Below are 17790 nucleotides of genomic sequence, written 5' to 3'. Positions count from 1 at the left end.
AATTAGTTTTACATGGACAACTTTATGTAAAACAGTGTAGACTGTCTCTTCAATGGTCATGTAAAACAGAGTGAAGTGAAGGAAGCTTCACTCATTTCTATTTCTGCTGAACCCGGAATAAAATACGGGTTCCGGGTTCTCTTTTTTTCTTTCAACCCAATTTTAATTTATTAATATAATAATAATGCTAAGTTTTGATTGGTCCGCAACAACAGGGGAACACCCCATTCGATAGTAGAAGATCTGATCTGCATTTCTCTGGGAAAACATGGTAATGGTAGGTTACATATGGAAGTAAAAACTGTTTCGGTTAATTTTCCAAGTAAAAGAGACACACAGTAATGAAAGAAACTACCGGAATCTTCTCACTTACAAAGTCTACTCAAGTAACCACCCATCACATTTCTTTCTCATCCATCTTCCTTCCTTTCCTTTCCGGTTGACAAAAATGGCCGGAGATTCATTCAAGGCCATCCCTATAACGATCATCTTCCTTCTTTTCTGTATATATTATGTTTCTATATCTCGCCTTGCCGATTCTCGACCTCTAGGTCTTGATTCCGCATCTCAAATTAATGAATCACACGTGTATATATGGCCACTTCCATCGGAAGTTCATTCCGCTAACGGAACTCTCACTGTGGATCCCGATCTTTCTCTATCTGTTACTGGAGACGGCGGTGGATCCACTATTGTACAGGAGGCGTTCCAGAGGTACAAATCGCTCATTTTTAAGCATAATTCTTGGTTTTCCAAGTTTCCGTTTAGTGGAAGGACATTGTACGATATCACCACGCTACGGATAATCGTCAATTCTGATGATGAGACGGTATTAGATTTTGTTGTTTCTATCAGGTAGTAGTAGCAGTAGTTTTAACACTGTTTATCGGGTAGTAAGTTGTTTTCTGGTGTAATTGACAGCTGCAACTAGGTGTGGACGAGAGCTATACTTTGTTGGTGGCAGAGAAAAACGATCACTCAATTATCGGTGAAGCCACAATTGAGGTATGCTGAAACTGAAAGTGCCAAAAAGGAAGGTTTCTTTCTGGACCACCATTTTGAGTTATGTATTGAAGTGCTATTCATTTTTATTCATATTAATACTTTTTCTGCATACTTTCATAATAAAATTGACTTGGTTATTCATTAAGTAGATATGAAAACGAACTATAGAATCTATTGCATTTTGTATTTGTTCTGGGTAACAAAGAAGGTTACAATAGAATATTTGTTAGCATCTGCAACATATACATTTATGATCAATTTTTTTGAGCAACATAATCACGTTCGCTATGTTGCAGGCTAATACTGTTTATGGTGCATTGCGAGGGCTGGAGGTATGTTCCATAGTTATTTGTGGTTATTGCTATTTATTGTTGGTCAATTTTGTTATAGATGTTCGTCCATCATTTATGAGCAAGCACCAATTCTCACTTTTGGTTCATGTGTTTGTTCATTTCCTTCCATATGTAGATGGTCTTTGTTTCTTATGACCCTCCTAATGCTCATATATACTATCATTTTATTGGAAGGCAAGACCAGTCGTGGATCCTGTTTTTCCAAGTTTTGGGTTATTTGTCCTAGTCTAGACTTAATTCTGATTTGCATTATCTGACTAGGGGAAGATTTCCACATAATGCGGGCAAGATAAACTAATATTAATGTAAATCAAGATGATTTATAAAAACAGTACTTCAATTTATGATTCAACCTAATCATATATGGTACCAACACATTCTATACTTGCAAACCTTAACAAGAACAAACCACTCAAGATGAGCATGTTTTATTTCAAGTATCACCAGACCTTTTCTTTTGATTTATTAATGTGAATTACAAATGGATGCCAAGGAATCATAAGAAACCCATGACAAAAAGATCACATGAAAGGAAAGTGTCACTGAATCTTATATCATTGATGGTCATGTTGCTCTTTCGTAAAGACATGTTTGCTACAATTGCATTATTTGAAAATATTTCTTTATTTTCAAGAAAGGTTCTTAAATAGCAATTACCAATACAATGATATAGGTTGGTATCTATAGTTTGCTGGATTAATGCAAAATTGGTCCAGGTGTCTTGTAAAAGTTTGTACCTAGAAAAAGAAATCTAACACCCACATGGAATTTTAAGCATCCATTTGATCAATTCTTTCTTTGATACGTTTTGCAGACATTCAGCCAGTTGTGTTCTTATGATTATGGAAGTAAGACTGTCATAGTGTATAAGGCTCCGTGGTATATAAGAGACAAACCCAGGTTTCCATATCGAGGACTTATGCTTGGTTAGCAAAAAATCTTGATTGGTTAAGATAAGTTATTTAATTTTTATTTGATCTTCGTATGGGTCACCAATTATTATTGTTGTATTATTTTGCAGATACATCAAGGCACTATTATCCTGTGGACACAATTAAGCAAATAATCCAATCTATGTCATATGCTAAGCTTGTAAGATATTGCTACAATCTATTCCCTATTGGCACTTAAAATTTTTCTACTACTTGTATGCTTATTGTCTATTTAATTGTCATTTAAAACACGAATGGACTATGATAACTGGAATTGCATTCAGTAGAATGTTTTCCACTGGCACATTGTAGACGAAGAGTCATTTCCACTAGAAGTACCTACATATCCAAATTTATGGAAAGGAGCCTATACAAAATGGGAACGTTACACCATTGAAGATGCTTATGAAATTGTCAAGTAAGATCTCTATATTTCCAATTCTTGTACACTTACAAGTTACATTATCTAGGCCAGGGATCATCATTTCACATATTACCTTTAGATCATTGAAAAGTCTTCTTTTTCATTTGAGATCTTTCTTTATTCAGTATCTGGCTTTCAGGGGTTGTTTGTGTAGTCAAATTCTTCTGTGTGGTCCACAATTTTTTTGTGGGCTGCTGGTTTGGGTTTGCCTGATAATGTCATAACAACTGATTCCAAGGAATCAATTGCTACATCATCACAATCCAAACAAAAGTTTAAATCTATTTTATTATCTTTCCTTATTAGTTAGTTTTTCAGTTAATCTCCTATTAGTTAACTTTTCAGTTAAGAGGTTCACTAGTCTTATAAATACATAAACGATTGTAACATCAATTATTCAATAAAATATATCAAGAACTCAATTAAATAGTTCTTATTTATCTTTACACAATCAATTCTAAAATCTAACTGGGCCTTTGCTGATATCCTTCTTGCTCAGTCCCACTTCTTTAAATTGAATGGAATTTAATTCATCTTACATGTTATCTATAAAAATTGAGGACACTTCATTTGATTTTATTCAAGTGTTCAAGACTTAGTGATATGTGTAACTTGAAGATATTTGGATAGGAAAAACTTTTATCCAGTACATTATATTAGGATTTTGATAATTCAGCTGACGAGTTGGTGCATTATTTGATGCTTCCATTGGTAGCTAGAAATGGTTAAGAATTTTTATTCTCAAGGAACTTCCATCTTGAAAGCTCCTGCTATGAATTTTATTAATGTTTACTTATTCATTCAGAAGGCCAACAGGTTTAGGAAGTTCTCATAGTTTATTTCTGGAACAATCTTTCATTTTTGTTTGCTTTTACAAATTAATTTAGTTCTATATTTCAATGAATGGGACCTGGGACTGATACTTATATTGTGTCTTCACATTTAAAAAGAAACTTGTTTATTGCTTAAAATCACCAAAGTCATTCACCTAAAGTTGATTGAAGAACTCAAATAATGCTAAACACATTTAGCAAAAAAAATGCTTGAGCATTAAAGTGTGGTTTTGCACTAATGAGGTAGTGGATGTTTGTCATTTAAAACATTCAATAGCTACCATTAGAAGCTCCCTTTTTTAAAAGGCCTTATAATGTGGAACAACATTGTTATATTGACTTAGGTGACTAAAGTTTTATCAAACTTGCACTACAGTAAAACTTACATGTTTTGGCTTGTTAAAAATTATTTCGTAAGTATGCTGTTATGATTCCAAATCATAAATGAGAGAATTGAGATAAGAACTAGAGAGAATTGGGAATGAGAGGGTGACTAACTAACAAATCACTTTCATTTCATTCATAAAACTATACAAATATCTCCTCAAATATTTATACACAACATTAATCAGGAATACCGATTGTATTCCCAACTAACTTGAGTACTCTATTTATATCCTAACTAATAGTTCGGTGACTACTTTGTATATTCTATATTCAAGAACATTTCCCCTCTACTAAACCTAACCCTAGGAGGCTAAGACATGTCACATATGCTTGCAAATATTCTCTTAGATATCTTTAATACTGAAAATATGCGAAAGTGTAAAGTTTACATGAGTAGTATTTCACTTATTTGGGAGTATCTTTGCCTATGCTTTGTATTTTGAAGGCACTTAATCTGACCATGTTCCTCGTTTCTTCTTTTCCATGTCCCGATGCAAATGTGAAGTTATGCCAAAATGAGAGGTAATTGTTTTCTTTCTTCGATGCGTTATTTCTCAGATACAATGTTTTGTTGTGTGTTGATATCAACCTTGGGCGTGTGATTATCTTTATTAACCTCTTTTAGGCTAGTCATCATAATTAAGTTAGTTTTCTCTTAACATCCAACTGTCACTCATTTTTTCTCTGCGCATTAGCAAAGCAAGCAATGCCACTTTGTATGGGAGCAGCGGTATTCTGTTTCCATTTTAATTGACTGGTGTAAACTTATCTAAGATGATTGGTCTTTTCTTCATAATTTTCTACTATGTTTCCTTTTCTGACTAGTGCAAGTGGCTTATGGCAGGTATTAATGTTCTGGCAGAGATTGATGTACCTGGTCATGCTGAATCATGGTAAATACATATTACTGAAACCTCTTTGGTCTCTTTGTGACAACTCTATTAATACAAACTTTTACATTTCAAACAAAAGGTAATTAACTTCCCTCAACAATAGTAGTTATAATTACACACAAACATAACTTTTCCTACTAATACTAAACTTATCTCATGAACAAGATCAATAAAGGCTCTACTGTATATTAACAATATTGCCGTGTTCTCTTATATATATATATATATATATATATATATATATTACCCTGCACTATAATCCCCAACAGAAGATGATATTAAGAAGCTTGATTCGGTATATGAATGTTGAAAACTGAAAATTGAGAACTATAGTGCTGAGACATTGATGGTAGTTTACTTGATGAAGTCTATTTAATTTGTTTATTAGATGCCCATGCAACTTCTGTTCAGTTCTTTGTCTATTCCTGCAGGGGTATTGGTTATCCTGATCTTTGGCCCTCCCCATCCTGCAGAGAACCTCTGGATGTTTCAAAAAATTATACTTTCGATTTGATCTCTGGCATTTTGGCAGGTCAATCTCCTTTTATCACATAAGTTTCACTACTCATCAACATTTCCCTTCTTTATACAAATGTTTGTTGACTTTCTAAGTTGTTTTTTTACAACACAAAAATAAAAATAAACGCCCACCGTGGGGCTCGAACCCACGACCACAAGGTTATACTTTCGATTTGATCTCTGGCATTTTGGCAGGTCAATCTCCTTTTATCACATAAGTTTCACTACTCATCAACATTTCCCTTCTTTATACAAATGTTTGTTGACTTTCTAAGTTGTTTTTTTACAACACAAAAATAAAAATAAACGCCCACCGTGGGGCTCGAACCCACGACCACAAGGTTAAGAGCCTTGCGCTCTACCAACTGAGCTAGACGGGCGTTTGAAATAAATATTGCCAAGGCTTATTGACTATCTAAGTTATTATAACAAAAAGCCTTTTTTTATGTCTGCAAGAAGTAACCCACTTTAATTCTATCAACTAATATAAGAAGTATGTATCCTGCTCCAAATTGTATAGATAGATCTTCAGCTTGATTCTCAACAATTGTGTTCTGTGTTGGGTACTTGTTGGACTGTCTGAATGCCTAAGCTTCCACTATTTATATATTTTGTGATGTCCTATCTATAGCCTCCAAATAATTTAATATGATAAGTTGTCTGGTACAAGATAATCTAACAACAATAATTTAGTCCTACTATGATCAATTTCAGTGAACTTTTATTATTGAGATCACTAAGAAAAAATATGTGTTTGTAAAGGTGTATAGTAGAATTGTGTTTCTCCATCTCTCTGACTCTTACTTAATTCCACCATCTTGCAGACCTGAGGAAAATATTCCCATTCGAGCTTTTCCACTTAGGAGGTGATGAGGTCAATACAGGTTGGTGGTGTGAAGTAGTTTCCTTCTTAGGGTGCAAACATATTTTCCTGCCCAAAACATAGTGAGAAAAAGTGTACACTTCTTTTCTATTGTTTTCAGTAATTTACTGATCTTTCTTTTTTTCAAGAAAAATAATTTACTAATGCCAAACTTGAAAGGTTACAAAAATGTGGTAGGATATTTTTCTTGGGGTTCACATCTCAATATTTCTTACATCTTATTGTTTGCTGGACATTTTCATGATTTGTTTACTCACAAAATGTAACATCCTGATCGCCAAATCATGTTGACCTCCGGTATGGAGAATATGAAGGTGCGGAATTTCTATTTATGTGCCATTTAAAAACTCTGAGAGGAGATTTATTTTAATGTGTTGCTAATTGAAGTTAAAAATTAAAGTGAAAGGCACAACTCTTCATTTGAACTTTTTAACATTTGAATTTTCTCTTCAGAAAGGGAGATGTTAGTCTATTTGGAAAGTGGTATTTTTTTCATAAACTCTTGCTCAATCACGCTTCCATTGAAAAATCACCTAAGTTTAATTGAAAGTGATTTTTTTTTTTTTTCATTTGGTATAAGAATGTATTCTTTGAATCATGACATCCAATTTTTTGGATCATGATCCATATCATATTATTTTCTAAATCATTGTGATCTGATTCATTTGGTATAAGATTATTTTATGGATCATGATCTTGATTATTTTCTAGATCATTGTGCTTTTTAACAATGTAGATTTTTACGCATCATAAAATGTGATAACAAATATGTGATCCTTTTTATGCTTAAATGGTGCTATCTTGCAGATTGTTGGAACTCTACTCCACATATAAAACAATGGTACCAGTCCTACCTGTTACTTCTTTATTTCCCTAGATGTATTTTGTTAGCTAAACATCACAAATGTAGTTCAAGATATGGCCAAAACTCCATGCATGCTTAAGCTCTAAACAGTTTCAAATGTTTATGACTGAGAAATCTTGGATCGGTAACTGGCCATTGTTCCCTTTCGTGAATTGTATTCCAGATATTTTGTATACTTTCTAACTCGAGGCCCAACATTAATAGGATATGATTTCATAAAATTCCACCCCTTGAAAAAAAATCACTAACAACTAGCTTTAACACATTGATGTTAAATAACTCTTGCCTTTTTGTTCGGACTCTCTATCTATTACATTATGAAGGATGAGTGTTCATGAAGATTGATGAGTTTTCACATAATCTTAGTTCATGCATATTGTTCTATTGACAGGCTAGAAGATCATAACATGACTTCCAAAGATGCGTATCAGTATTTTGTACTCAGAGCTCAAGAGATAGCAATATCACATAACTGGACCCCCATCAACTGGTATGTAATGCAAATAAAAGTGAACTTACATGATGTAGGTTCTATCAATCTTTCTGCGAATAATTTCCAGTACATAATAAAGAAAAAGATAAATGAGTATTTTTCCCCTTCAACTTTGTTTACATTTTGATTTTCTCTCTTGAACCCAATTTCTTTGGGTTTTCCCCTCCAACTTGCAAAAATTGTTGATATCCCTCATTGAATGCAAACACTTTGTGTTTTCCACCTTCAACTTGCAAAAAGGTTTGATTAATCCAGTTCATTTTTCTTTATACCAATTAGGCAATCTGAGTCTGAGTGGCAGTGTGTCAAGTGGTGGCAACATGAACGATTGTGTGACAAATTTTATTTTTTGTACAAATCCCTAACATTTTATCTCTTAGGCTGGAAAAGCAGGTTTCTCATTTGATTACCCTAATGGAAGACTATCACTCTATATAAACGTTATTACTACAAACTTTAACTTACAAAAAGAGAAGAATCGCATGCTATTTGCTAACACGGTTTCATTTTGGAATAAATCATGAAAACTTGAAATGGAAAATGTTTCTTATGCATCATGATAGTAAAATTTTGCTCTGGTTGATTGGCCACATTATTGAGATATCACATTTAATTTATATTGCATGAGAGACACGTTTATGGAGTTGCATGGACCTAATTGCTCTTTTCTGTAAACTGCAGGGAGGAGACCTTCAATGCATTTGCAACAAAACTGAACCCAAAAACAATTGTACATAACTGGTGAGTTTTCTTCTCTTTTTTTTTCTCAAAAATGGAACTTAATTTATAAAGAATTTCACAATAGCGTTGATACTATTGCAGGTTGGGCGGTGGTGTTTGTGCAAAGGCTGTTGCCAAAGGGTTCAGATGCATATTTAGCAATCAGGGATTTTGGTATCTTGACCATTTGGACGTTCAATGGGATGGTGTCTACAATGCCGAGCCCCTTGAAGGAATCGACGATCTTGCACAACAAAACCTTGTGATTGGTGGACAGGTTTGCATGTGGGGCGAGACAGCAGATTCCTCAAATGTTCAACAAACCATATGGCCTCGAGCAGCAGCAGCTGCAGGTATTCTAAATTATGAAGTTGTGATGTTCTAATCTAGTCACTGTCTCTTATTTTTCCTTATTTGTTTCATAAAGAAGTTGTGAGAGTAATTTAGTTTGTACTTGCAGAGCGCATGTGGAGTGGTAGAGAGGCAATTTCAACGAAAAACGTAAACTTAACAGCACTACCGAGGCTGCAATACTTTAGATGCCTTTTGACAAGACGCGGTGTTCAAGCAGCCCCGGTTAATAATTTCTATGCACGATCTCCTCCCACTGGTCCAGGGTCCTGTTACGATCAATAATGCCATTCATTTTATCCAAAAACAAAAAGTCGGTGATATTGATGGTCTTCTGGAGTGTTTGCTGTTTTAAAGATTTCAGATTGTGCACTAAAAGAAACAGAAGTATCTCTTGTTGTATTATTGTTACATTATTATTATGTCAGTGAAATTGAAACTTGCACATTTGGATTCAGTACAGGATATTTAATAATACTATGATTGAAATTGAAGTTTTTCATGAAGGAATGACAGGTTGATTGTTCATTCAAATTAATCCGGATTTTACAATTAATTTAACCTCCAAAGAAATAGCAGTCTTTCTTATTGTGAGTTTGGAACCTTCTTCTCCTCATTAGATGGCTTCTTTTCATCTCAATACAGTTTCTTTCTTAGTCATTTGGTCAATATACCTCTTTTTACTCCAAATAAATTTTCTTATTTTGACCTAAATATTTGAAGGCTTACCAATTTGAGCATTATTTTTATTTCATTTTTTTAAAAACAAATATAATAATGGAATTTAGTTGAAAAAACAGATTAGTAATGTATTTATGGCATAAAATTAAAATGACATAATCTAGGTACAAAGCTTGTCTAGATATCTCATCCCCTCCTCTAGTTTAATAGCAAAAAGAGATTGATATCTAAAGTCATGAGTTTGAACCCGTCAACCCCTCATGAGTTTTGATAGCAAAAAGAGACAACCCCTCATGAGTTTGATAGCAAAAAGAGATTGATATCTGAAGTCATGAGTTTGAACCCGTCAAGCAATATGTCTAGTTAAATTGGTTGAACAGGACTATATGCTTTAACCCGTTGGGATTAGTTTTGAACTCTAAAAGAGAAATAGAACCCACCGTTAAAAAAAGAAAAAAAAAATGTTGTGTAACTTTTTTAAATTAACTCACAATAAAAATACAACGTTAATAAAGATTTTTTCCTTCTATTGCAATAAATAAAAGAAAACAATATTTATATAGATTAAAAAACTCAAATGAGGTGTAAATAAAAAATTACAATAATAAAACAATTTTTTTGTCTTCAATTGCAATAAATAAATTAAAAACAGTTCAAATGTAGACAAAATAACTCAAATTAGGTGGAAATCAATCAAACCCAACAAAATTACAATATTTTGCTTTCTATTGCAATAAATAAATGGAAACAAAAAACATTCTTCAAATGCAAAATAAATTTTGTTCAAAGATATAAAAATGGATCATCTCATTTAGAAGTCTTCTATTTTATAAGGAAACTTAGATCATCTCTTCTAATCATCTAAGGATATAGATGAAATAAGCACTTCTAATCGCCAAGAGAATTCCTCTGAAACATGAACCACTCTTCTCGTTTTCTCAACATAAGAATCCAAACAATGAGCTTGTTCATCTATAACCTCACTCGAGCTTGAATCCTCAGCCAATTTCACCGCAGCCATTTGAGCAACTTGAAAATTCTCCCCAGATCGTTGCAGTTTCTTTGCTGTAGCCTCTTCACCAACCATTAGCAGTGAAATCAGTAGAGATTTCAGTTCACTCTTTGAACCACTCGTCAAAGACATTCCTTTCAAATGGTCCACTAAAGCAATCTCCTCACCCGGGCTAATAATAACATTCAATAATCAATTCATGGAAAAATATATATATCATCACTACCCATAATTTGAAAAAAAAAAATATGAGCTTGAAACCTCACCTGCCAGCACGGATTTTACCCTTGTTCCGTTGGCGTCTTGCATCTCTTGCCCTGCTCGATGCACTTGATGAGATGATGGAAGCAGCTGATCCCTTTCTTGTCCTTCCATAATAAGAAATAGGCAATTGTGGTTTTAGCAATTAATAACAAAAACTTCAAACCACATTTTTTAAAAATTTTGATAGATGTTCAGAATTTGCATAAAAGGGGCTCGTAATGATTCCACAACTTGACACGAGTTCGTTTTGCTTACTCTATTTCTAAAAATTGCTCAAATTACTTTCTTGTTAAGTTCTTAAATCATCTCTACGCAATTTTTGCATATCCTTAATCTCAATCTTGACTAAAATAATATTTTTATTTAACAAAAAATGAGGATGAAGTAATTTGAGAAATGAGACCGTCGCTAGTTGAGGGAAACCAAATATTGCTGTTGGTTCAAGTTCAATCAGCAAAGTGAGCTTCTAATTCCTTTAAATTATAGGCTTGTTTGATTTGAGTTATTTCCAAATAACCCACTATCCAAACAGCAATTTACTTATCAAACAAACTATTCAAATCATCAACTAAAATTTCAATATTTTCAAAAAAATATATACACTGCATAAAACAAGGTTATTTGAAAATAACCACTTGGTTATTTAAATAACCCGAGATCTAACAAGGCCATAGTGGATAATATTAGCAAGGAGCACGAGAGCATGTAATCAAAGAAAACCATAAGCAGAAGATATTATAAACATATAGATCAAAAGCAAATATTGTAAAGATGCTTACCCTGTGGTGTAAGCACTCATTCCACTGAAATTACTGCTAGCTTGAGAAGAAACATCGTCATCAACTTCAGTCATTGTATCCTCTAATCGAAGTTTCGCCTCAAGTAATATCCTTCTCTGTCTGATAGCCAAATACCGCGTCAAATATTTCCCTACTTTCTCCAACCCTTCTTCATATTCCCCAATCAACAAGTTAGCACATTCAATAGCACCATTCTTCACTTCCGAGACCAAATCATCTCTCTTGTACATAAACGCAATCCTCAGAGCCTCTTCCCAATCTCTAGCCGTAATTAACAAGCCGACTCCATTAACAACATCACCACAATACTCTATCGCTAATTTCGCAGCTTCCCTAGGTTTTCCCATTGCATTGAGTTCTTCACAAATCTCAGTAGCCAACTGCAACACTTCCTCTTTCCCAAGGTTAGTCAAGCCAGCAACAGTCAGAACCCCACTCCAATTACCGCAAGCACGATAAGCCTTCAAAGCCTTTTCCAAATTAGTACAACACAAATAAGTCGTGGCAGCTACATCGAAATGTTTTATATCGTTCAGATGATCTCCCCAGGCCTCGAGAACTTGCTTCCTCTTGGCAGGATCGTTATTAATCAGTTGAAGTCCAAGTGGGAAAAGTTGGGGATTTTTTTTCATGAGGTCCATGGAATCAGCAAAATATGGATCTCCCGCTGTTATAATGTGCTTGAGTGCACTTTTGTATCGTTGCAGTTTCAGGTCAATACTGTATCGCATTAACTGGGATGGCTTTTGTTCTAATTCTTGAAGAAACGGAAGAAATTCCTTTGGGTCTCGTTGGGAGTTTATAGCAACAATGGCGGCAAGGTTTAAGTCGTAGAGACCTAGAGCAGCTTCATAAACGGGCTCTGCTTCAGATAGCCATAAGAGATGCTTTAAAGCTTCCTCAGCAGAAGGAGAAGTGTTTCTCTTGGGATAATTTGAATCTGATAGCTCTAGCTCTCGAATAACTTTTATTCTTTTGAGTGCTTCTTCTAGAGCTGGAGGATTGGATCGAGCTAGAGTTGTTAATATGCAAAGTTCCCTTGCTGGACTTTCCTCTATATGGTCCTCTAGGGCATTCCTTATTGCTAGAAGGACAGAGTTTAATTTGCTGTCGGAATCATAACCCTTATCTAGATTCTGTCCTGGAAGGGAGAGATAGATTTTGTAGAGGGTTTCCATGACGTTTTCGTTTTTCATCGCACAAACGAATTCAGTTACGTGACTGAGATTCTTTACCTGTCTGACAAATTCCGATGCTATTTTAGAAAAGGCTTGCCAACCAGAATGATCAACAATCACGTTGAAATCTATTCTATGCCGTCTCACCATGTGGAATGCATCACTGAAACGGTTCTGCTCAAGTGCGTTGATGATAGAGTTAAGGACCAGTTTCCTTGGAAATATGCATTCGAGGTTTCCCCTAACGGTTTGTAGTATGACAGCAGCTTCATCACCATGAATAACGCCGATTATTCTAGCTCCTCTTTCCCATATATTCCCATACTTTCTATTTTCTTCTTCATTTCTTCTCTTGAATACAGGCATGAAATTCTCATACTTATTAACCTCCAAGTCTCCATTTAACAAGTCACCAATATCGACAATGAAGAGCAAATCTTGTTTAGTTGCAAGCACTATGTGTGTAATTACTTGGTCTGCAAGACACGAATAAAACGCAAAACTGCTACAGTTGTTGCATAATACCCTCCCATTAACATGCAGTCTATAACTCTCATCAAGGCCGAAAAGCAAATAATTTGATGCCACATTGTCTCCAACAGAAACTACATTCATCAAAGGACAAGATGTCGGAAATCCCTTGTCATCATCCCTTTGAAAGCATGGAACAAGCCCTAGCTTTGACGTGTAGTTGAAAACCTTTCCTCCGTCAAATTGAACATATGCCGAATATTTTTTTGTTAAATTCGGAACGATTCCAATTACTACCTCTTCAAGGAATGTATTACTTGAATTTTTCAAATGCCAACCTGATGACGTCACTAAATCTGGGATGTGATTCTCAGAGCATACAATTTCAATTTCCTGCAGGTAATAGCCAGGACGACCACTGTGCTTAGACCCATAATGAGCAACACCAAGAAGAACATGTGAATCCAACCATTGAATATGGCGTAGTGATCCAACCTCTGTATCGGAATAGCAAGAATCAATTATGAATTCTTTTCCCTCAAATTCTTCCCAAGTATCAACACTGGGGAGTTCAACAATTGACAAACTTCCATCAGATAAGGATGCAGCCAAATGATTCTTAGAACCCTTGCAAGTAAATGCTATATCACTAATGGGACTGGGAAATCTCAACTTAAACAAGTACATAGGAGGTGGGATTAGAGATAAAGATAGAGGGGTCAAGAACATATTGTAGCCATCAATAACTAACGCTGTCGAATTCTCCATGACAGCAGTAACCCAGCTGAATTTGCAAACTGTGATCTGTCCTCCTGCTGTCCAACAAATCAACTGCATTGGATTGGTAGGATCCCACATGACTCTTATACTATCTTCCTTGGAATATCTAATTTCCTTTTTCAAGTACCAATGGTTGTTACTGAAGAACCAGATTTTGATGAGATCGTATTGTTTGCATCTGACAATAGCTGCAAGAAGATCTGAATTGCTGTTCCACTTCATCATATTCACCACAGCATTTGATTCCTCATTAATACTAAACGAACTTCTTTCCAGACCGTTTCTTTCAAAGAAAACTACAGATGGACAGTTGTTCTCATGTTGTTTATCGTAAACGGATGCTATTTTAGCTCCACTAGGCATCCATTCTAGAACTGCCCCCATGAAGCCCTTTGATTCTGAAACAGAATGCAGTGCTCCTGAATCTCGTTCCCATACTTTGATTTTCTTGTGTAGAGAAGATGATTCTTGAGCTGTGCTTAAAGTAGCAAAATACTTCCCATCACCTCTCCAAGAAAGGGGATTCTCAGTCGAACTGTTAGGAATCATGGCTTGTTCACCTGAAATGAAAGGTTCCATTACAAGTAAAACAACAGAAGACACAGAAAAACAACAATAAAAATGACAAGGTGATTGATGAAAATATGTGAGTATGAATTATGATAACCAAAACTACAGTGATCTCGTCACTTGAAGAAGCAATCCATAGTTTCAAGAAACAGCGTTGGGGCTGAAGTCACAGTAAAGGAAATATAGATTTAAAATAACTGGCAAATATCAGTATTGTCAAGAATCTAGTTCATCATGAAGAAAACATATACATTGAGATTGATACACTTCATATTTGAGAAAGTTAAAGTGGAGTTGTGGAACTTACCCATATCCCTTCACAATAACAAACTGTATACATTCTTACAAAGGCTCACACAAAAACCACTTTGACGACTTATGTAACAAGTTAGGGATGTTCAATTAGAACAACCCAACTTGAGGGAAAATATAAAATCAGTAATTTAGATGTAGGGATAGTAGTCAATTCTTAAATTAGAAAGTCTATGGTACAAACCACTAAGGCAGTTGTGTCCTCGATGTTATTCAACATTATCATTGCATACAAATAATTTTACAATTTCAATGATACTTTTATGACCCTGTTTAGCAAGCAAGCAGAAACCAATAACTTTCACATAAAAACCTTCATCACTTCATACTGCATCAACAATTCTTAAAGGGTATAAAAGAAAAAAAAATTCAAGAGCTATAAGAAAAGTTATGTACCTAAAAGAGGCTAGGTAAAAATATATACCGCATGAGGTACAACTGTATAGGAGAATTACTCTTGTACCTTCTACCACACACACGTTGAATATCACTATTCGAACAACCTTGTACCAATAGTATTTATTTAAGGAAAATAAGTATTAATTAATACAATTAGCGTAAAGATCGCATTAACTGTATGAATTACAACACCAAATATGAAATTATTAAAGCAGTAGAGCTACTAGGAGCCTAGGACTACCTCATTAAACAAAGAAAACTTAAATATGCCATCATGACAAAAAGTGAGCAGCTCATGACATGGCCCAAAACAAGGGATATTTTAGCATGTCAATCCAACTTGGCCAAACAATCATTCAATGCTCCACATCAAGGTTCTCGTATATATATTGAAATCAACTTCAAGTAGAATTCCCTTAGAATGGTCTTGTCTTCATAATCTCTATTGAAATTGGTCCCATCGGGCATTTTCTTATCACAATAGACATTACACTAAATTTTCATAGCTATCTCTTGTTTAGATTTCCCAATCTTTATTTATTTCTTGTAATCACTTCTTCAATCGTACATAGTCTTTTCCACTCTTCTTTAAGTGTCCTCATTGTTACCGTCATCGATAGATCCAAAAAGCGGAACAAAACTTCTCATGAGCTTGTACCAATAGTATTGTACTTATCTAATCCACCAAATGGGAGCTATTTACATATTATTTTGTGTGAAAAGCAGCAAAGACGGAAAGAAGGAAAAACAAACCAAAATGAAGTTCACAACACTGTTAAAATGAAGATAGAGAGCATGTATCACAAGGAAAATAGGCAAAGTAAAACAAAATAAACCAAGGGAGAAGAAGTCCTTACTTACGTCAATGTCTTCATGAAGTTCATCATTGGCCATCTCATATAACAAATCCCAATCATGAGTCATCATCAAAATCTGTCCATGACCAGTAATAACTGCTAGCATATCACCATCTGGACTAGGTGAGATACACCGAATACCTCCTTCCACTTTACCAACAACTTCTGTTGCACCATCTTCATTATTATATAATAAAAGAAGACCTTTAGAAGTTCCAAGGATCAATGCTTCTTTCTCCATGAGATAGTCCATCGAAGTAATGACATCGTCGGGTTCTATATCAATGGCCTCAATCACATGCAAAGAGGTGTTGTTTCTTCCTTCCTGGTTAATTCATCAATTTGAGTCAAAAGACAGGGAAAACAAGAATTGGATTTAGGATAACATGCTTAAGAGTCAAGGACTAGCCAACACATACTAGGGATATGAGTCTAAGATAACCAAACTCTTGTATGTATTGTAGCTTCTGTTGAATTATATGAATCTTCAAAGGGCCTAGCTGTCTAGATACATTCATTAATGAATGAAAAAACACATTGATGGATGGAAAACTAAAGAAATCCATTTGTGATGCTTATCTTAGCAGTCTCAAGATAATGGGACACTGTCAAAACCCATGACAAAATTTCTATCAATTTCAGATGTAGAACTAAGGTATCAGTTGGCTGACAATGTTTAGGTCCAAAGGAACATAAGGAGACGAGAGCGCAATTACATACATTCTTCTCCATAACCAATTTTAGCACCGTTATCGAATATGATTTAAGTACAAATTCAGATACTTGCAGACTTTCTAATAAATAATACATGTCCTAACCATTTCTAATATGAGGAAACAAAGTGAAGATAATAAAGCTTACTTGAGGAGATGAAAGCTGAGTTGAGTAAATAAAATTGGTCGATGAACAGAAGAAGAGGCGATTTCTATCGATATCCAATGCCGCAAAACGGATAACTTCGTCATTCGACTGTAACTCGAGATTGGAAGTGAACTCCCAGAAGAGCTTAAGATTTTTCATTTCAAATTATGATATCTATCGAAGCTAACCGTCAATTGATTTGTATGAGAGAGAAAGAAAGAGAGAGATGAAGGAGGAAGCTTGGGGGGTTTTAGGGTTTATGTTTCTCGGGTGGGAAGGAGGCCTAAAAAGCCTATTATACCCCTGCGTGTGTCACTGTAAACGAGATTCAAGTTCATTTTCTTAAAATGTATTTTTTTTATTTGTATTTTAAATTTTGTATTAATGTTTACGTAATATATTTTATTTAAATTTATATAAAGTATTGTTTTGAAAAATATATTTTTTTATTAAATTTTACAATACATTTTATTTTATTTTTATTTTATTTAATATTTATATAATATATTTATTTTAATATATAATATTTAAGTTAATTTATATTTTATTTTAATTATTTAAAATGAGAAAAATTGAATAATTTAGGAAATAGAATGAAAAGTGTGAAGTTTGGGAAAATTAATAAGAAAGATGGTTAGAACAATAATTAATTGAAATTAATTATTTTTAATAATGCATTCAATTTTCTTTAGATTTTATTAAATACTTAGTTTATAATATATTTATTTTTTCACTCATTTTTTAAACACTTTATTTATTTATTAATTTTAGGAAGCTTGTAAATTTGGTATTTTAAATCATTCTTTTTATTTAAGAAGTTAATGGACTAATTTTAATTATCATATGTATTTGTGTCATATTTTCTATTTATCTATTGAACTTTGTATTCTTCATATGATTAAGGAAGGATTCCTTAAAAATTATAAACAAATTTCATTGTTTCATAG

At 34.1% G+C, this 17790-nt stretch overlaps 2 protein-coding genes and 1 non-coding gene across 4 annotated transcripts; 1 reads left to right on the top strand and 2 right to left on the bottom strand.

The window, feature by feature from the left end:
• The first annotated feature begins 397 nt into the window (after window positions 1–397).
• Window positions 398–9113, top strand: LOC124937762 (beta-hexosaminidase 1). The gene is made up of 15 exons (XM_047478082.1): window positions 398–829; window positions 922–1005; window positions 1302–1337; window positions 2173–2284; window positions 2380–2450; window positions 2578–2708; window positions 4440–4456; window positions 4779–4827; window positions 5259–5359; window positions 6171–6230; window positions 7037–7070; window positions 7486–7584; window positions 8269–8328; window positions 8410–8660; window positions 8768–9113. Exons 1-15 carry the CDS (start codon window positions 449–451, stop codon window positions 8941–8943), a joined length of 1662 nt encoding a protein of 553 aa, XP_047334038.1. The 5' UTR covers window positions 398–448; the 3' UTR covers window positions 8944–9113.
• Window positions 5654–5726, bottom strand: TRNAK-CUU. The gene has a single exon. It is a non-coding gene; the product is annotated as a tRNA-Lys (tRNA).
• An 848-nt stretch (window positions 9114–9961) lies between the features above and the next one.
• Window positions 9962–17093, bottom strand: LOC124937505 (elongator complex protein 1). Of its 2 annotated transcripts, XM_047477770.1 has the most exons (5): window positions 16844–17093; window positions 15983–16307; window positions 11395–14404; window positions 10618–10719; window positions 9962–10523 (listed from the first exon to the last, which is right to left on the bottom strand). In XM_047477770.1, the coding sequence occupies exons 1-5, from the start codon at window positions 17000–17002 to the stop codon at window positions 10193–10195; spliced, it is 3927 nt and encodes a 1308-aa protein (XP_047333726.1). In that variant the 5' UTR covers window positions 17003–17093; the 3' UTR covers window positions 9962–10192. The 2 variants fall into 2 exon arrangements, with proteins under 2 accessions (XP_047333726.1, XP_047333727.1); XM_047477771.1 differs by lacking the exon at window positions 16844–17093 and having other exon boundaries at window positions 15987–16123.
• Window positions 17094–17790: the final 697 nt, after the last annotated feature.

The sequence above is a fragment of the Impatiens glandulifera genome, chromosome 5 (genome assembly GCF_907164915.1).
Source record: "Impatiens glandulifera chromosome 5, dImpGla2.1, whole genome shotgun sequence".
In the NCBI taxonomy this organism is placed as follows: Eukaryota; Viridiplantae; Streptophyta; class Magnoliopsida; order Ericales; family Balsaminaceae; genus Impatiens; species Impatiens glandulifera.
This window is presented reverse-complemented; position numbering and strand designations above follow the sequence as displayed.